The sequence below is a fragment of the Hemitrygon akajei genome, chromosome 18 (assembly GCF_048418815.1).
Source record: "Hemitrygon akajei chromosome 18, sHemAka1.3, whole genome shotgun sequence".
Taxonomy (NCBI): domain Eukaryota; kingdom Metazoa; phylum Chordata; class Chondrichthyes; order Myliobatiformes; family Dasyatidae; genus Hemitrygon; species Hemitrygon akajei.
The window spans coordinates 3221861-3243507 of record NC_133141.1 but is presented as its reverse complement, the minus strand read 5'-3'; the positions used below and the strand labels follow the sequence as shown (position 1 = coordinate 3243507).

Below are 21647 nucleotides of genomic sequence, written 5' to 3'. Positions count from 1 at the left end.
TAGAGCTAGAGAAGGGAAAGGATCATGGGATGGGAGGCCTCGGGAGAAAGAAAGGGGGGGAGGGAGCACCAGGGAGAGATGGAGAACAGGCAAACAACTAAATATGTCAGGGATGGGGTAAGAAGGGCATTAACGGAAGTTAGAAATCAATGTTCATGCCATCAGGTTGGAGGCTACCCAGCCGGTATATAAGGTGTTGTTCCTCCAACCTGAGTGTGGCTTCATCTTGACAGTAGAGGAGGCCATGGATAGACATATCAGAATGGGAATGGGAAGTGGAATTAAAATGTGTGGTCACTGGGAGATCCTGCTTTCTCTGGCGGACAGAGCGTAGATGTTCAGCGAAACAGTCTCCCAGTCTGTGTCGGGTCTCACCAATATATAAAAGGCCAACCGGGAGCACCGGACGCAGTATACCACACCAGCCGACTCACAGGTGAAGTGTCGCCTCACCTGGAAGGACTGTCTGGGGCCCTGAATGGTGGTGAGGGAGGAAGTGTAAGGGCAGGTGTAGCACTTGTTCCGCTTACAAGGATAAGTGCCAGGAGGGAGATCGGTGGGAAGTGATGGGGGGGACGAGTGGACAAGGGAGTCGCGTAGGGAGCGATCCCTGCGGAAAGCAGAAGTGGGGGGGGAGGGAAAGATGTGCTTGGTAGTGGGATCCCGTTAGAGGTGGCGGAAGTTACGGAGAATTATACGTTGGACCTGGAGGCTGGTGGGGTGGTAGGTGAGGACAAGAGGAACCCTATCCTGAGTGGGGTGGCAGGCAGATGGGGTGATGCCATTGTCTCCTATCCCATCACCAACCTTATCAGCTCTGGGGATCTCCCATCCACTGCCACCAACCTCAGTTCCCACACCCCGCACTTCCGGTTTCTACCTCCTACCCAAGATCCACAAACCTGCCTGTCCAGGTAGACCGATTGTCTCAGCTTGCTCCTGCCCCACCAAACTCATTTCTGCATACCTTGACACTGTTTTATCCTCCCTTGTTCAAACCCTTCCCACCTATGTTCGTGACACTTCTCACGCTTTGAACTTTTTCAATGATTTTAAGTTCCCTGGCCCCCACCGCCTTATTTTCACCATGGACGTCCAGTCCCTATATACCTCCATCCCCCACCCGGACAGTCTCAAAGCTCTCTGCTTCTTTTAGGATTCCAGACCTAACCAATTCCCCTCTACCACCACTCTCCTCCGTCTAGCGGAATTAGTTCTTACTCTCAATAATTTCTCCTTTGGCTCCTCCCACTTCCTCCAAACCAAAGGTGTAGCCATGGGCACCCGCATGTGTCCCAGTTATGCCTGCCTTTTTGTTGGCTTTGTGGAACAGTCCATGTTCCAAGCCTATACGGGTATCCATCCCTCTCTTTTCCTTCACTACATTGACAACTGCATTGGCGCTGCCTCCTGCACGCATGCTGAGCTCGTTGACTTCATTAACTTTGCCTCCAACTTTCACCCTGCCCTCAAATTTACCTGGTCTATTTCTGACACCTCCCTCCCCTTTCTGGATCTTTCTGTCTCCATCTCTGGAGACGGCTTATCTACTGATATCTACTATAAGCCTACAGACTCTCACAGCTACCTGGACTATTCCTCTTCCCACCCTGTCTCTTGCAAAAATGCTATCCCTTTCTCACAATTCCTCCATCTCCGCCGCATCTGCTCTCAAGATGAGGCTTTTCATTCCAGGACGAAGGAGATGTCTTCCTTTTTTATGCACAAGGGCTTCCCTTCTTCCACCATCAACTCTGCTCTCAAACGCATCTCTCCCATTTCCCGCACATCTGCCCTCACCCCATCTGCCCGCCACCCCACTCGGGATAGGGTTCCTCTTGTCCTCATCTACCACCCCACCAGCCTCCAGGTCCAACGTATAATTCTCCGTAACTTCCACCACCTCCAACGGGATCCCACTACCAAGCACATCTTTCCCTCCCCCCTCTTTCTGCTTTCCACAGGGATCGCTCCCTATGCGACTCCCTTGTCCATTCGTCCCCCCCATCCCTTCCCACTGATCTCCCTCCTGGCACTTATCCTTGTAAGTAGAACAAGTGCTTGCAATGGCCTCCTCTACTGTCAAAATGAATCCAAACTCAGGTTGAGGGAACAACACCTTATATACCGGCTGGGTAGCCTCTAACCTGATGACGTGAACATTGACTTCTCTAACTTCCGTTAATGCCCCTCCTCCCCTTCTTACCCCATCCCTGATATATTTAGTTGTTTGCCTGTTCTCCATCTCCCCCGGTGCTTCCTCCCCCCCTTTCTTTCTCCCGAGGCCTCCCGTCCCATGATCCTTTCCCTTCTCCAGCACTGTATCCCTTTCGCCAATCACCTTTCCAGCTCTCAGCTTCATCCCACCCCCTCCGGTCTTCTCCTATCATTTCGCATTTCCCCATCCCCCTACTACTTTCAAATCTCTTACTATCTTTCCTTTCAGTTAGTCCTGACGAAGGGTCTCGGCCCCAAACGTTGACAGTGCTTCATCTTATAGATGCTGCCTGGCCTGCTGTGTTCCACCAGCATTTTGTGTGTGTTGATGTGAAGTCTGTTATTTTGCAGCAGTACAAAGACAAAATACTAGAAATTACAAAAATAATCTGTTAAATAACTTACTAACTGTAGTGCTCATGAACTATTCAGAAAAATGACGGCAGAGGGGGCAAAACTATTTCTGAATCATTGAGTGCCTCTCTTCAGGTTCCTGCATCTCCTCTTTGATGGTAACAAGATGATGACATGGCCTGGGTGATGATAGTCACTGCTTGATTTACGAATATTTTCAAATTTTAGTGGGAGCATCTTAACTCTCTGGGGTACAATCTACAAATCAATTTTTCAATGTAATAAAAAGCACACCACTCCCCCCCAATTAGAAGTACACTAACAAAATAACCACAATTTCATTTATGAAATTCATTCATAATAAAATTTAATTTAATGCTTTCTAGAAATGTATCCCTTTTCTAAATCAAGGAATGGCAATAATGGAGAAGGTAATTTATTTAAGTTTACATTTAAGAACATAAAATAGGAGCAGGAGAAGGCCATCTGGCCCATCAAGCCTGCTCCACCATTCAATAAGATCACGACTGATCTGGCCATGGACTCATCTCCACACATCTGCTTTTCCCCCCATAACCCTTCATTCTCCTACTATTTAACAAGTGTACAGGTTAGAGATGCACTCATAATAAAAAGTTAAACTCTTGTAACACAGGTTCAATTATTCATGGTGATGACTTTTCATCCAGAAACGCACATAATGATATTATGAAGAGTGCAGTGGCCAGGAACGAGTGGTGAAAGAATGGAATTTGTGGGAGTAACAAAAGACAATGCATCAATCATGACACATTTAATTAGAGCCTATACCTTCTCATTCAACACTGGATATCCGAGCAGCATCATAACAAAGGTACATAGAGAAGGGGTAATGTTGAGGTAGAATAGGTCATCAATCACACCTACGGAATGTAATCTCCTCTCAAACCAGTGGGATGGGTGAAATTACAGCAACATCAGCAAAGTTTACCAGATCCTTCAAAATAATCCACTTTAACAGATCCACTGATAAAGCATCAAACAAAAGTAACTTCTCTAACAATTAAAAAAGTCGAGCAAGTTTATTCATTAACATACATCAGAGACCCTGAACTAAATCTATTAATTACTAGGTAGCCCAGCATCCAGAATAAACCATGTATCAATACAATGAACAATCAACACCAAGGCAATACAATTGCAAAGGACAACTGAACTTTACTGGTTACCTCAGTTATTAACAAGTGGAAGTTTACACAAGGGACATGGAGCATTGGAACAAAAAGATGCTTGACTACAGGAATAATTTCTTCCGTGTTTTTTTCCCTCCTTCCATTCACCCATTCCTAAATGTTCTCCCACTCTCCCTCAAGGACCACTATTCCCCAACTCACTAAACTTTCAGATGAGGAATCAGAGAGGTTGATTGGGCATCAACATTAAGCTTGGGAGGCATTGCTGATCAATAATTTGCATAAGGGGCTAAATAAGCAATATCCAAACTTCTATAGTAGATACTGTTAGAATATAAGGCACCATAAGTAAATTTATAAGACCAAAGCAAATGAAAGAGGAGATTGTTTATTTGCAAGAAGTACTGCAGACAGAATTTGCATTGAAAAGTAGAAGAATTCTGGGCATTAAAACTCACAAGTTATGTTAACACCATAACTAATGTAATAAATTTGTTTATGGAAAGAGATACAGGATATTAAAAGTAAACTTGTAGCAACTACAGAGAGGATCTCTGTGCACCTTTGGATCTGTAGGATGGAACTTGAAGGATGCAAAGTGGGATTAGTTATAATAGAACAGAAGAGATTGTAGGGCACAGAATAACAGAGCCTTCCAAGTGGACAAGCTGAACAAAAAACTAACTGTTCCTGACTCAAGTTACCATACAATTTTAAAACAGGAAGAACAGCAGAAAGTTACGAGCCAGAAGGAAGACATTCAACTGAATGAGTCAACACTAGCTTGAAGTACAAAGCAGTCTAACTGAACTTTCAACCCCTTAGTGTGCAGTTCTATAGTTGTGCACATCAAGTATTCAGCTACATACTTTTTAAAATGCAGGGAGGGTTTCTGCTGCCCAGGCAGTAATTTACAGACCTCTACCACGTTGCAGGAAGGAAAACAAAATCTTCTTTCTGACCATTACTCAAAAACCTTTTCCCTATAATATGTTTGTTACTAACAGTTCCTTCCTACCCACTTGACACTTTATACAAGCTTTTCTAATAGCCCCACCACATTTCCCCAATATTCTGAAAAGTGTCCAAAGTACCCTCTTGTGCAATCCACACTCACCCTGCAATATAATGTTTATAACTGTTCACAATATCCCATCTCACCTTTCCAGAGGCAAGGACAACACCACCCCATCTGTGGTCTTCTATTTTGCATCTCAGCCAATAAAGTTCACCTGTTTCCAATATAGTTATTGCATAATTCCATCCTTTATCTGCCCTTCACACTATTCCTTTCTCTGGATTACAATTCATTTGCTCAGCGAGTAAAGCAACAGTTGTATTAAACTCTAGGTATGACAATAGAGGCCATGTACATCTAAAATATATAGCAATCTGAATACCAGGCCCCTGAATCAATGAGTACAGCTGAACCAAATGAACCTGCTTCATCCTGATCCAGCTTAAGGTTATGAAATGCCTGGTGTATGCAAGAAAGCCATTTGATTAATCATTATGCTTGGTCTCTGTTCAATGTATAAACTACAATCATTACAGGGAATGGTATTCACCAGCAATTAAAATAGGAATGCTGAAAGATATTTTTTAGCTTCCTACAGAGAAATACACTTCTTAATATGTATTGGCATTTGAAGCTGATACTTCTTCAATCCAATAATTAATGTTTTTAGAATAGCAAAAGAAATCAACTCTTGCCTCAGGATTTGGAAATTATCAGTACCAACTATCCAGTCTGACAACCTCCAACTACGTATTTTTTGTTCAGGAATCACAAAACATTATCGGGCAAGTGTGGCAAATGGGAGGAGGGCAAAAAAGGACTTGGCCTTAATTGCAAAAGACTTTAAAAGTTAGTAAGTTTTGTTACATTTGTACAAGGCATTGATGAGGACACACCTGGAGTACAGCACGCAGCTTTGGTCTTCTTGCTTTAGAAAACCCAGAAGTGATTTGCCAAGCTGATTGTTGGAATGTGAGGATTGTCCTATCAAGAGAGGTTAGACAGTTCGCCTCAACGTGTTGCATTTAGAAGAAAGAAGGGTGATTTTAATCTAAGTAAACACGAGGAAATCTGCAGATGCTGGAAATTCAAGTAACACACACAAAATGCTGGTGGAACACAGCAGGCCAGGCAGCATCTATAAGGAGAAGCACTGTCGACGTTTCGGGGTGAGACCCTTCGTCAGGACTAACTGAAAGGAAAGATAGTAAGAGATTTGAAAGTTGGAGGGGGGGGGAAATGCGAAATGATTTGAGAAGACCGGAGGGGGTGGGGTGAAGCTGAGAGCCAGAAAGGTGATTGGCAAAAGTGATACAGAGCTGGAGAAGGGAAGGGATCATGGGATGGGAGGCCTCGGGAGAAAGAAAGGGGGAGGGGAGCACCAGAGGGAGATGGAGAACAGGCAGAGTGATGGGCAGAGAGAGAAACAAAAAAAAGCAGGGAGAAAAAAACTAAATATATCAGGGATAGGGTAAGGGGAGGAGGGGCATTAACGGAAGTTAGAGAAATCAATGTTCATGCCAATGTTCATGCCGGTATATAAGTTGTTGTCCCTCCAACCTGAGTGTGGCTTCATCTTGACAGTAGAGGAGGCCATGGATAGACATAACAAAATAATATGTCTCCATCTCCCTCTGGTGCTCCCCTCCCCCTTTCTTTCTCCCTAGGCTTCCCGTCCCATGATCCTTTCCCTTCTCCAGCTCTGTATCCCTTTTGCCAATCACCTTTCTGGCTCCGAGCTTCACCCCACCCCCTCCAGTCTTCTCCTATCATTTCGCATTTCCCGTTCCCCTCCTACTTTCAAATCTCTTACTATCTTTTCTTTCAGTTAGTCCTGACGAAGGGTCTCGGCCCGAAACGTCGACAGTGCTTCTCCTTATAGATGCTGCCTGGCCTGCTGCGTTCCACCAGCATTTTGTGTGTGTCGCTTTAATCTAAGTATGCAGGATTCTAAGGGGGCATAACAGGGTAGATGTCAAGAAGTTTTCATTAGTGTGAGAATCTTGAGTGTCACAAGCTAAGGGGGATTTAAAACTGAAGTACACAGAAATTTCGTTTCAGAGCATGATGGATCTCCAGAACCCATCACTTTTGTACGGGTCATACTTCCTCCAGAAGTGATTCCAAAGATCCAAGATGCTATATTTGTATAGCATCCTTAAAACAGTAAAAAGCTGCTAACACAAAGTGGTCTGACAAAATCACAGTTAAAGAGGACGATTTAGAAGTACAATTTAAAAGAATTGGAGAGATTTAGGAACAAACTTATCGATCAGGCAATCGAAGGTCTGATCACCACTGACAAGTGATGAAAATCACAAACTTGAGAGAGATCATGGAGGATGAAGTTCTGGTTAAAGTTACTTGGTTAATGGGCAACAAATCAGGCTGGGATCTCAGAATCAGAGTCAGGTTTATTATCACCAGCATGTAACGTGAAATTTGTTAACTTAGCAGCAGCAGTTCAATGCAATATATAATCTAGCAGAGAAAAATAATAATAACTAAATCAATTACAGTATACATATATTGAATAATTATAAAATTGTGCAGAAGACAGAAATACTAGATAGTAAAAAAGTGAGGTAGTGTTCAAGGGTTCAATGTCCATTTAGGAATCAGATGGCAGAGGGGAAGAAGCTGTTCCTGAATCGCTGAGTGTGTGCCTTCAGGCTTCTGTATCTCCTATCTGATGATAACAGTGAGAAAAGGGCATGCCCTGGGTGCTGGGGGTCCTTAATGGACACTGCCTTTCTGAAACACCGCTCCTTGAAGATGTCCTGGGTACCTTGTAGTACCCAGGACATCTCCAAGATGGAGCCAACTAAATTTACAATCCTCTTCAGCTTCTTTTGGTCCTGTACAGTAGCTCCCCACCCCCACACCCAACAGTGATGCAGCCTGTCAGAATGCTCTCCACAGCACACCTATAGAAGTTTTTGAGTGTATTTGTTGACATGCCAAATCTCTTCAATCTCCTAAATGAAGTATAGTCGCTGTCTTGCCTTCTTTATAACTACATCAATGTGTTGGGACCAGGTTAGATCCTCAGAGATCTTGATACTCAGGAACTTGAAGCTGCTCACTCTCTCCACTTCTGGTCCCTCTATGAGGATTGGTAGGTGTTCCTTCGTCTTACCCTTCCTGAAGTCCACAATCAGCTCTTTCGTCTTACTTGCCAGGTTGTTGCTGCAACACCACTCCACTAGTTGGCGTATCTCGCTCCTGTACACCCTCTTGTTTCCATCTCAGATTCTACCAATAATGGTTGTATCATCAGCAAATTTATAGATGGTATTGAGCTATGCCTAGCCACACAGTCATGTGTATAGAGAAAGTAGAGCAGTGGGCTAAGCACACACCCGAGGTGCACCAGTGTTGATCGTCAGCAAGGAGGATATGTTATCACCAATCCACACAGATTGTGGTCTTCTGGTTAGGAAGTCAAGGATGTAATTGCAGAGGGAGGTACAGAGGCAACTTCTCAATCAGGATTGTGGGAATGATGGTATTAAATTCTGAACTATAGTCGATGAACAGCATCCTGACATAAGTGCTTGTGTAGCCCAGGTGGTCTAAAGCTGTATGAAGAGCCATTGAGATTGCATCTGCCGTTGACCTATTGTGGTGATAGGCAAATTACAATGGGTCCGGGTCCTTGCTGAGGCAGGAGTTCAGTCTAGTCATGACCAACCTCTCAAAGCTTTTCATCACTGTTGATGTGCGTGCTACCGGGCGATAGTCATTAAGGCATCTCACATTATTCTTCTTAGGCACTGGTATAAATGTTGCCTTTTTGAAGCAAGCGGGAACTTCCACCCATAGCAGTGAGGGGTTGAAAATGTCCTTGAATACTCCCGCCAGTTGGTTGGCACAGGTTTTCAGAGCCTTACCAGGTACTCCATCGGGACCTTTCACCTCGCGAGGGTTCACTCTCTTTAAAGACAGCGACCATCAGCCTCTGAGACAGAGATCACAGGGTCATCAGATACAGCAGATCTTCACAGCTGTAGTTGTATTCTCCCTTTCAAAGCGGGCATAGAAGGCGTTGAGTTCATCTGGTAGTGAAATATCGCTGCCATTCATGCTGTTGAGTTTTGCTTTGTAGGAAGTAATATCTTGCAGTCCCTGCCAGAGTTGCCGTGCATCCGATGTCGCCTCCAAACTCATTCAAAATTGCCTCTTCTTCCTTGAAATAGCCCTCTGCAAATCATACCTGGTTTTCTGGTATAGACCTGGGTTGCCAGACTTGAATGCCACAGACCTAGCCTTCAGCAGACGACGTACCTCCTGGTTCATCCACGGCTTTTGGTTTGGGAATGTACAGCAAGTCTTTGTAGGCACACACTCTTCCACACAGGTTTTAATGAAGTTGATAACAACTACAGTATTCTCATCCAGGTTCGAAGATGAATCCCTGAATACAGTCCACTCCAATGATTCAAAGCAGTCCTGTAGGCGCTCCTGTGCTTCCCTTGTCCATACCTTCTTGGTCCTCACTGCTGGTGCTGCAGTCTTCAGTCTCTGCCTATACTCAGGGAGTAGAAGTACAGCCAAGTGATCAGACTTCCTGACGTGAGGGCGTGGAATAGCACGGTAGGCATTCTTGATGGTGGCGTAACAATGGTCCAGTGTGTTCTTTCCTCTGGTATTGCAAGTGATCTGTTGATGGTAGTTGCTTAGTGATTTTTTTCAGACTGTGCTGGTTAAGATCTCCCAAGACAATGGTGAATGCATTAGGGTATGCTGGTTCGTGCATGTTGATCCCATTGCTCAGATCATCTAAAGCCAGATTGACATTGGCCTGAGGTGGAACGTATACTGCTACCAAAATGACCCTGCAGAACTCTCGTGGTAGTAAAAAGGATGGCACTTACTTAACTGCTAGATATTCCAGGTCTGGTGAGCAGAGTTGGGACAGCACTGATATATTTGTGCATCAAGAATTGTTGATTATGAGGCATATTGAAAACAAGAGTGAGAGTGTTGAGAAGGCACAGCTAAACCAAGTGTCAGTACAATACAATCCACATGTACGGGGTCATTACAGCTGCACCACACCAACTCCAGTGCTCGCTTTCAGAGAGAAACAAAAAACATAAGAACCCATCGATATCTGTAGGGTAATGTGAACATCAGACTTCCACCACAACAAAGGCACAACAATGAGTGCCTGATAATTCACTTTCAACAAGTTATTAAAATGTTGAGTCCACAATTTGCAGCAGATACTCTTAGAACAGGGGTTCCCAACCTTTTTTTTTGCAATTGAGCCCTACCATTAACTAAAGGGTCTACGGATCCCAAGCTGGGAAGCCCAAACCCCCGTCTTAGAAGCTGTAATATGCAGAAATAATAGAGCAGGGTGAAGACTAGTGTGTCTTTTTCCACTGCTGAGAGGCACGCAAACAATGCTGAAACTTGACAACTGACCTCTGCACGTGCTTACTGCATCGAGATTTCATGCAGCAATCGAATGAATTTTCTCTCTAAATTCCATTCTCCCCCCACCCCATTAAGTTTGTTTGCTGCACCAACATTTGCAATGTGCACATTCTCCATCTGCTCAATCACTGTAATATATGCAAAAAGCAGCTTCCTTAGAATTTTGATTTAATGATCTGTACATGCCTCATGGCCTGTTCCCACCATCTATTCCCACTGTGGCCTGTTGGCAATGCACTGAGTTAGGAGATTATGGATTCAAATCACACTTGGAAACCTCACAGCAATGAGACAGCAGCATCAGATGCCATTGCTTCAGATGCAACATTAAATCTACTTGAGTCAATATTAAAGATTTCCATGACATTGCGAAATGCAGGGAGTTGCTTCCTGGCATCCTTGTCAGCTCATGATGGAACTGCTATTTCTGTCCTTCATTTCTGTCAGTGCATTATGTCTGCACATTGCATTCCTGAAATTCAGAACACCTGGAGGTCAGGTGCTTCTGTACTTTCACACTACCACTGGATCGTTGCCAGGTTTGGGACAATTCCAAGCTAAGTGGCCAGGTCAGTATCTGGTCCCTCAGCTTTTCAGCTGTATTTCTAATGGCTCACTCATTTTGATGGGCCAGCAGCCTTCATTAGAAGGGTAAGCAACAGTGACTGCTTCTTTATTTCACTTTATATTAATTTTTTCCAATAAGTTTGGTAGTTTAATCTATTAACTAGCTTTGTTATATATTTTTAATGGTAATATTAATTAACTACAATTCAACTGCTTTGAAACGCCTATAATCAGGACATTTGAGATAATCATACAAGACTCCCAAAAGCATAGAATGTTAGAAGATGATTGGGTACTCGAGGCCGAGTCTATCCAAAGTTTTGGCATCAACGTCCCACATAAAACATCCCATTTCATGATATACCTGTAGTAGAGAGGACTCCAGGAGCTATGCAAGCACAGGTGGTGAGGACACATTTTCATGGTATACACATGACTACACGGAAAAGCATTTGCTAATCTGATAGTCTCTTGACAATTAAAAAGGAGTAACTGCAGTGTGCTCTAGTGAACAAACAATACACATCTATAGAAGTACCTCCACAGTAATAATGGACAGTAACCTAATCATTGCACCTGTTACAATTCACTATCTTTCCTGCCATTTTAATGATTAGTACTGCACACTCTCAAATTCCTTAAGATAAACATTGCTTCCCATCTTTACATTTTGGTAATTACAAGTATTATTTGATGAGAAAGATTGTTTCCTGTCATTCAACCCACACAAGCATTTTTGTATGTGAATCATGTGCATAGTTATACACTTTCTTGAGCCTAAAATAGCATCTAATCAATGAATGCTTTAATTAATAGAGGAAATCACAATGGTCAGAACTGCAAAAATATATTTGCATTAAAAGAGATGACTTGTATTCATTACACCTTCCACAGAACAACACACAGGATGCCCAGAAATAGTTCAATGAAAATTATTTTTGAAATTCACTACCCTGTGGTCATGTAGTGAAATGGATCAACCACCACATAAACAGGGATCCATAAACAGAGAGATAAAGGAGAGTTTGTGTTTTTGTTGACCAAGGGATAAATATTGGCCAGGAATAGTGCATAACCATGAGGGTAGATGGAATTTCTGCTTATTTCTTCCAAAATTCAGACCCCCACCCCCAACACTAACTGGCATAGAAATTTATTCCAAAAGACATCAAATGGTCAATCATAAACATGCTGCCAAAGAAAACAAAAACTACTTCAGCTAATCCCATGTCCCAATTCTATAGTACAGATGGGATGACAATTGGAATCTATTGGGAGGTTCTATGTTTTAAACGTCCATGTATCGGGAGCATCAAACTCAGACAAGAACGCTGCCACATTATCTGCATAGGAGTTGATCATTTCTCAGAAAACAAACCAAAAACATATTTGAAAAGGAAGGACGAGGAAATGTGCAGATGCTGGAAATTCAAGCAACACACACAAAATGCTGGTGGAACGCAGCAGGCCAGGCAGCATCTATAGGAATTACAGTTGACGTTTCGGGCTGAGACCCTTTGTCAGGGTCCTGATGAAGGGTCTCGGCCCAAAACGTCGGCAGTGCTTCTTCCTATAGATGCTGCCTGGCCTGCTGCGTTCCACCAGCATTTTGTGTTTGAAAAGGAAGGAGTGCTTCCTCTAAGCAATTGTGGGAAAAAGCAGTACAGGGAATGCTTCCTCTCGAAAAAAAGATTGCAGGAAGAGCAAATTTTATTAAATAAACAATAGCTAGCCAATAACAAATTACCAGAGATGAACAAAGTTTGAAAATTAATCTGTATTAATAGGTTAATGGACCACCAAGTTGCCTCTAATGTGCAGGTCAGTGTTAGAGTAAAATGAAATTAGTTTAGGATGAATGCATTTGGTGCTCAGTGAGGGTTTGGTGGACCAAAGGCACCATTCCATGCATTTTAGGAAGACTAAGCCTGCACTGCTCCCTGTTACTATTGGTGGTGAGGATGTGGATGTGGTGAGGACCTACAAGTACCTGGGGGTGCACCTGGATGACAGACTTGAGTGAAGCAGAGGCTGTGTACAAGAAGGGCCAGAGTCGCCTCTACTTCCTGAGGAGAACGAGCTCCTTTGGAGTATGCAGGCCTCTCTTTCACATGTTCTACCAGTCTTGTCACCAGTACAATCTTCTATGTGGTGGCGTGCTGGGGCAATGGCATCAACACAGGTGATGCCAACAGGTTCAATAAATAGATTGGAAAGGCTGGCTCTGTTAGAGGAGTCAAACTGGACATACCAAAAGACCATAAGACATAGGAGCAGAGGTAGGCCACTCAGCCCATTGAGTCTGATCTGCTATTCAATCATGGGCTGATCCAATTCTTCCAGTCATCCCCACTCCCCTGCCATCACCCCATACTCTGATGCCCTGGTTAATCAAGAACCTATCTATCTCTGCCTTAAATGCACACAGTGACTTGGTCTCCACAGCTGCTCGTGGCAACTAATTCCACAGATTTACCACCCTCTGATGAAAGTAATTTCTCCACATCCCTGTTCTAAATGGATGTCCTTCAATTCTGAAGTCATCCCTCTCGTCCTAGACTCCCCTACCAAGGGAAATAACTTTGCCATATCTAATCTGTTCAGGCCTTTTAACATTTGGAATGTTTCTATGAGATCCCCCCCCCCATTCTCCTGAACTCCAGCCCAAGAGCTGCCAGATGGTCTTCATATGGTAACCGTTTCATTCCTAGAATCATTCTTGTGAACCTTCTCTGAACCCTCTCTGATGTCAGTATATCCTTTCTAAAATAAGGAGCCCAAAACCGCACACAATACTCCAAGTGTGGTCTCACGAGTGCCTTATAGAGCTTCAACATCACATCCCTGCTTTATATTCTATACCACCAGAAATGAATGCCAACATTGCATTCGCCTTCTTCACCACTGACTCAACCTGGAGGTTAACCTTCAGGGTATCCCGCACAAAGGCTTCCAAAATGCAATTCTCTGCATTTTGAATTCTCTCCCCATCGAACTAATAGTCTGCCCATTTATTTCTTCCATCAAAGTGCATGACCATACACTTTCCAACATTGTATTTCATTTGCCACTTCTTTGCCCATTCCCCTAAACAGCCCATGATTGCAGTCTCTCTGTTTCTTCAACACTACCCACTCCGCCACCTTATCTTTGTATCATCAGCGACTTTAGCCACAAATCCATTAATCCCATAGTTCAAATCATTGCCATAATGATTGACATACTGGAGGCTGTGGTAGAACCCATTAGACTCTATAATGAGTCAACCTATAGCCAGGGAAGGGATGAACCCCCATCCCCTCCTGTCAGACTGTGTGAAGTAACTTTTTTTTATTCTTTCTTACTTCTCTTCTAATATTTGTGTATCTGTGCACTTGTAATGCTACTGTGACACTGTAATTTCCTTTGGAATCAGAATTCTGATTCTAATCCCAATTATGGTACAGGTGACCCCCACCCCTTTACAAAGATAGAGCATTCCTATGAAACCTTTCTTAAGCTGAAATGGTGTAAAGCGAAGAGCCATTAATTTATATGGGGAAAAGTTTTGGTAAAAACGAAAATCCTCTTTGTAATGCAAAAACAGGTTACTAATGTAGATCTTTTGTAAAAACGAAGTTTTCTCTCTCACTTGGACAATAAAGACACTTATGCCAGAATCCTGTACATTGATTTCAGTTCAGCATTCAATACCATCATCCTGCAGAGACTAGTGGAGAAACTGTCGCTGCTTGGCCTTAACACTGCCATGTGACGCTGGATTCTGGATTTCTTGACGGAGAGACCACAGTCAGTCTGTGTTGACAGGAACATCTCTGACTCCATCACACTGAGCACTGGATCCCCACAAGGCTGTGTGCTCAGCCCACTGCTGTTTACACTGCTAACACATGACTGTGCAGCCAGATTCAAGGGGAACCTGATCATTAAATTTGCTGATGATACCACAGTGGTGGGGCTCATCAGCAAAAATGTACATATATATCTCCATTTACAACCCTGAGATTCATTTTCTTGTGGGCATACTCAGTAATCGATAATAGAATAGTAACTATAATAGAATCAATGAAAGACAATACCAAGTTGGGTGTGCCAAAGACAACAAACTGGGAAATTCAAAAAAGAAGAAATAATAATAATAATAAATAAGCAATAAATATTGAGAACATGAGGTGAAAAGTCCTTGAAAGTGAGTTCACAAGTTGTGGGAACATTTCAATGATGGGGCAAGAGAAGGTATCCCCATTGGTTTAAGAGCCTGATGGTTGAGGGGTAATAACTGTTCCTGAACCTGGTAGTGAGAGTCCTGAGGCTCCTGCACCTTCTTCCTCATGACAGCAGCGAGAAGAGAGTATGTCCCAGGTGGTAAGGGATCCCTGATGATGGATGCTACTTTCCTGCGACAATGTGGTCTTTAGATGTGCTCAGTGGTGGGGAGGGCTTTACCAGTGATGGATTGGGCTATATTCACTACTTTTTCCATTTAAGGGCATTGGTGTTTCCAGGCCAGTGCCAGATGAAGCATTTTGGTTGAAAGAATAAAGGGACCACAATACTAAGAACCTCACCTAGTGGAACAAAGGGCTTGGGGTATGTTGGAAGCAATGAAAGTATAAGGATTTATTTCTAAAGGGATGAAATTTACAAAAGGCTATGTTGAACAAGGATCTTGGTTAAACTCCACTTGGACTATCCCTAGACAGGACTTGCCTTCATATTAATAAAAGAATATTGCGACATCCAAGAAGGTACAAATGAAATTCACAAGTATACATTCTTAGTGCTGATATATTATCATCGTGATAAAAAAAATTAGGACTGATCAGCATTGTGGCGTTGCTGGGACAGTATAGCTTGAATGGCCAACTCCATGTTATATTGCTAAATAAACAAACAAGTATCAGAGGAGGATGCACAGATTGAGACTTCTCCACAGAAAAGAAAATATAGGCCATGTTGGGCTTGATAGAAATATTAAAAGATCAGGAGAAAGTCCAATTCGGAAGGCAAAGAAAATATTTCTACTTGTGGGGGAAATGAAAACAAAGGATTATACATGTTAGGTGGACAACATTATGTCTAGTAGGTGGCTTAAGAAAAGTTTCTTCAGCCAATTAGTGGTTCTGATGTGCAACAGATCACCACTAAATCAAATGGCATTGAATCATTTAAAGAAAACATGAGGAAAGGACTAAGGAAATGCTTAGAGTTAAAGAGCTAGGAGATGCACAGATCATAAACACTACCATTGAATAATTAGACCAAAAGTAAACATATAACAACAGCATTTGTATTGCTTTGACATGATGCAAGTGCATTACTACACTGCTACATTCAGGAGCTAGATGTGTTGCAAATTTTGATTTGGAACTGGGATTACAAGAACAGAGTAGTTTCATATTAGGAACTTGTAGGTGTAATATGGATATTAGACAGATGGAACTACCTTACCCAGCACTTTCTACACCCTCAGGGAATTCCAAAGCACTTTACAGCCAAAAGCATTTTTGGAGTGCTATCAGATTAGTCCAGTGGGTAAATTGACAGGCTGTCCAGACAGCATTGGCCAACAATGAAATGAGCTGCACAGACAGTCAACATTAGGAACCAGAAACCTCAGATAGTGGATGGAAATCTAAACCAAAGAACCAAGTGCTATGAATACATACCATGCAATGTCTACGGAGGGAGATTCAGACTGGACAGCTCAAGGCTTATTCACCTGAAATATTGACTCTGGTTCGTTCTTCATAGATGCAGCCTTAATAACTGGGCACTTCTGACATTTGCCATTTTTATAATTAAGTTTCAAGGATAAATGGAGCTCAAGACATGGAGACTTCCTCATCCCATACATTCATTCAGTGTCTCAACCAAGAAACAGCACATTGACAGAGCAATACTCTCCTCTGGAACTAGCCTGAAATACTACACAGGGTAGTACCACTCTTGATCACACATGACCAAGTTTCTGGAGTGAGACTTGACCCCATACTATCCTGCCTGGCTGCACTACCAGATGAACCTTTGCTGATATTCAGGGGATGTTGCCTACTCGTGAAAATAAATAAATCACCACTGATACAGAACTTTTAATTTGGGAACAATAATTGACGGACAGGGACTTATTTCAAAAATTAACCATTGCACCAGTTATGCTTCTTGTTTCATTTCAGTTCTTTTTGATGGGGAAAGAGAAAGCACACTCAGTAATAATGCACTGGAAATGATTCCCACATGTCAGGGATTTCATACAAGGTCATGTTGGATGGGTTCTCATTAAAGAAGTGGTGGGGGTGACTCCTCAAACTTCTAAAACAAGATGAAATCAACTTGTTTTAAATACCTCCTTTGTACGTTCTGTGCTTTGTTACTCAATGTTCGTGCTTGGTATCAACAGCTGCATGTAAATCACACATATCAGATGATAAATTTGCATAATCCATTGGATCCTACCTGCTGTGCATTAGCAAAACCCCTTTTTAAATACACATCAAATGAAAGTGATAAGAATCTCACCAGTTAATTTTCAATTCTACAATTTATTTGAAGAGCATTGCAGTTGGTTATAGAAATGCAAACGTGCACATTTAGCATTTAAATAAAGTATCTGCAGGATTACTTGAATTGGCAAAGTAGAGAAACAAGACTCCAACTGCTGGTAAATGGAATTGGTATTCAATGGTCAGCATGGAGACGGTGCGCTGAGGGTCCGTTTCTATGTTGCATGGTATCATCTCAAACAAAACCTGTGGGCGTGCTACACTGGCACTGGAATGTGTGGTGACACTCCGTTAAGGTTGTACTGCCATCAATACAAATGATACATTTCCCTGTAGGTTTCAATGTGTGTGATAAATAAATCTGAATTTAACTTTCTATTATTAGCCAGTAGTCTTCTTATAATTCAAAAGCCGGAAAATCGAGCTGTTAAATTTAAGTAACTTTGCAGATTTAATTTCCAGGTCGATCTCAGACATAATGAAGGCTCAAAACAACCGATGTTCACGGGGATGGTGAAAAAATTCCTGCTCTGGATTTGGATTGCCAAAGATGGACATTTAGTAGTCTACTGCAGGATGTTGGTGTTGCTGCCTACTAAAACTGGCACATGCTGCCCATACTGTGCCACATTGGTTTAATGCAACATAGCTGTTTCAGGGTCTGCACTGCAGTTGCATACAGATCAGATTTGTTTGTAAACTCCACCAAAAAAAGAGATTAAAAGGTATTTGGATTTCTCCATTTCAATAGCTTCATAATAATAATTTTTTATGAACTCCTTCTTAAACTGCTTTGGTCCAAATTCTAAAATCCTTGTTTCACATTCTTGTATCATAGTCACTACACCCAATGTTCCCCCTTTTTTAAAAAAAAAGCAGCTGTGCGGACCAACCATTGCTCTGAGCAGGAAATTTATTATTTTTCTTTTATAAACACAGCCTGAAAACAGTGCCGCACTTTAAATGTTTTTTGTAATATGCATGTCATGAATATTTAGAATGAAAATTAATCACATTAACATAGATGCAAAAATTAGTTTAGCATAATTTCAAAATTATATTAACATTATACAAAAGAAAATTCCAGCTACATGGCAACAAAGGCTATGAGTGCGGGAGCATTTCAGTTACTGCACAGCTTAGGGGAGATAGTGATTGCTGATAACATTGTTGGGGGGGGGGTTTGCACAATATGGCCTGCTGCAACCCTAAAGCATTTGACCCAATAAGACCCTAACTCATGAAGCGAGCAAGCATAGTAGGGGTGACACACAATGATGCAGACAATCGAGATAACTTACTTCCAGCAAAAGGAAGCACATACTTCACAGGACAAAAGTGGAAAACATAATGGAATGAAAGGACGATGGAAGAAGCCAATCTAATGCAACAGAGCTGGCTTTCAAACATTGCACACATCTTGCTTTTCTGTTTACCTATATGTGAAAGGAACATTACAGTAAAACATCATCTTGTCAACACCCTTAAGCATAAATTAGAAACATAAATTGATATAGTTTGTTTCTTTTCTGGGCACAGGTGACTTCTTCCTTCTCTCCACATCACCACATCAAAAAATTCCTCAGGGAGAAATTTCCCCAGAAATCAACTGCAGAGCTAGGACAATATATAGCAAGGAAGGAAAGGAATTCTCTGGGTACTCAGAGGATTTGGTGTCCTTGTACTAGAAGCAGAAAGTTAGCCAAAAGCAAGAAGGAGGAGGAAGTCAAATGAAATGCTGGTTTTAATTGCATGGAGGCTGATGAGGAGTGTTTATAGAGTACAAAGATAAGGGAAGTTTTCTTTTAATTGGACCAGGGTTTCGTGAGAGCAAACCTGGAAATAACAGATTGTAACTCAGTTAGGAAGGAAAGACTTGCCATGGAATCTGTGTCACAAAGATTCACTAATTCCTGAAAGGAATGTCTTAAGGGGGAAATGGGCAGAATGACCCTATACATTAAAAGAATGAAAAGGTGTATGCATTGCAAAGCACGTCAAGGATTGACAGAAGAGTACTGTGTTGTATTGACAGGAGAGAGGGTAACATTGTCAGTATAAACAGCCAGCTCCCTAAAGATGAAGGTGAGGATGAATTTCTTCTCTCAGAACAGCCTAATCCAATTTTGGGCTGCAGTTTAAACAGCAATATTGAGGCAAAAAATTAGCTCATTATGAGCTCATTTATTGGAAAAACAGCTCAAGCGACAGGAAGACCTCTTCCTCCAACGAATTCACACAAGAGGTGCTTGAGCTTTGACTGGAGCTTGGGACCAACTATCACTCTATTGGTCAGGAACAGGAGTGGGTGGCCAGAGAGGTGGTGGAAGACAGTTTACTGAAAATAAGATTTTGAGGAAAATAATTTTCATTCAAACTTAAGCAGGAGTAGGCGCTTGCCAGTCTGCCCCTCAAACCTATTCTGTTAGTCAATAGGATCATGGCTGACCTACATCAACTGCAATTGGCTAACCCCTCCTCAATGTTAGCACGCTAAAGCTCAGATCACAATACATCTTCTGCACCAATTATAGCATTTTAGCACCAAAGCAAACCCACGACTACCACTGAAACCATTTATGGCCTTTTATTTTAAATCTTAACATAGCTCACGATATTTGGAATCATTTCAAATTGATGAGTTCCACGAATAGAGGGCAGTTAATTATCTTCGACTCGAAGGGACACAAGGGTTTCCTATAAAGACTGGAATGGCCAACTGTTCATTTTTTCTCGGGGAACGTTCACTGGCATTTTGCCGACATTTACACACCTAACACTAGGTCTATATAGTTGAGAGTGGTACACTTTAAGAAAATCTCTCCAATGCTTATGGATTTGCTTACACATACACAGAAGCCATCACTCTCAGATGCAGAACGATACGCTTGTTACACACCCTGTTGACAATACCAACAGGATGGTTCATACTGAAATTCATACGTTCCAGTTGATTTTAGCTGGTGAAACTCTCTGAACAGTGACCTCCAGCCCCACCCAAGACAAAAAAAAATAGGCTAAGCTTCAAGAAATCAAAAGCATCCCTTCGCCGTTAATTAATTGGAGGCAAGGGAGCTACTGTCCCCGTCCCCCTGTCCTGCTCGTCATTGTTCACCTCCCCAGTCGGCATTTCTCCTCGCCGCCGGGTAGCCCAGAGAGGAGAGTGCTATTGTGCAGCGGCGAATCCAGACCGCTTGCTTCTCGCCTCCTCGTTGTGAAGCGAGCATTACAACCAACCGCCCATCAACTGCCTTTGAGAACGAGCCCCGTGTACCCCTAATGGTCTCCCCGAAACGTGTTGCATTCATTGTACTGGACTCACCCTGCACGTTTAGCGCTTTGCTGTAGCCTCCTCGTACACTGCAGCCGAACAAGCACAGAAGGCAGAATCTCAACGCCGCAAGAGGTGGCATTATTACAGGGACATCACTGGGTCGCAGCCGCCGTCTCCCTCGGATATCAGCCACCCATCTGGACTCCCTAGAAATCGCCGAGACTGCTGATCCCGAATCCCTCCTTCTCCGCCCCCTCCTCCCCTTCGCTCTTGCGTAATGGTTTGTTTTAGAGTCCTGAGAGGGAGAAAAGAGAAGAAAAATAGATCCTGTCCCCAGCGCCATCCTGTGTTCCGCTCTGGCATAGCTGTGTCCGTAAAAGGGAAGTACAGTACCGTCCATGAATTATTTCCAATCACTATCCGGTGTTAGCAAAGCGCAAGTGATTAGTGGGGTTCTCAGTGGGCGCGAACGGCAAATCCTGTGACTTAAAAGCTCCTGTGTTTTAAAAGCTATTATTAATGCTTTTTGAGATAGTGATTTAGATGCATATCATATTTTTTACTGAGTTAAGTGTTGTATGTAATTAGTTTTGCTACAACAAGTGTATGGGACATTGGAAAAAAGTTGAATTTCCCCATGGGGATGAATAAAGTATCTATCTATCTATCTATCTATCTCGGGTTCGACAGAAGAAAGAATACAAAACTGCAGGTGCTAGAGGGCCAAAACAATCTGTGGAAAGAAATGGACAATGGACGTTTCAAGTCGAAACCTTTTATCAGAACTAGAGGGCAGATAGTCACGTCCAGAGGTGAGGGGAAGGGGTGGCAAGTGATAGGTGGATCCAGGTGAGGAGAGAAAAAGGGAAGCAACAGAGTAGAATTGTTCATCTAGGAGAGTCTGCTGTGAATTAACTGTGGGCATTATAATTGATTCACATTCACAAACTATAACAAAGCGTTATAACTTTAACTGACCTTTTCATTGAATTCCTTGCAACAGTTCAAAGGGGCACAAATATTCAAAGCAAGGCAACTTATTTGTTGCACTTCTTTGAACAGATTGGTAAATTGGTTTATTATTGTCACATGTACCA

At 42.5% G+C, this 21647-nt stretch overlaps 1 protein-coding gene across 2 annotated transcripts in view; it reads right to left on the bottom strand.

Annotated features, from left to right (window-relative positions):
- fam171a2a (family with sequence similarity 171 member A2a) overlaps positions 1-20818 on the bottom strand; it is a 265179-nt gene extending 244361 nt beyond the window's left edge. For both annotated transcript variants that reach the window (XM_073070661.1, XM_073070662.1), the window contains exon 1: positions 20599-20818. In XM_073070661.1, the coding sequence (XP_072926762.1) occupies positions 20599-20689 (91 nt within the window). In that variant the 5' untranslated portion in view covers positions 20690-20818. The remainder of the gene's footprint in view (positions 1-20598) is intronic.
- Positions 20819-21647: the final 829 nt, after the last annotated feature.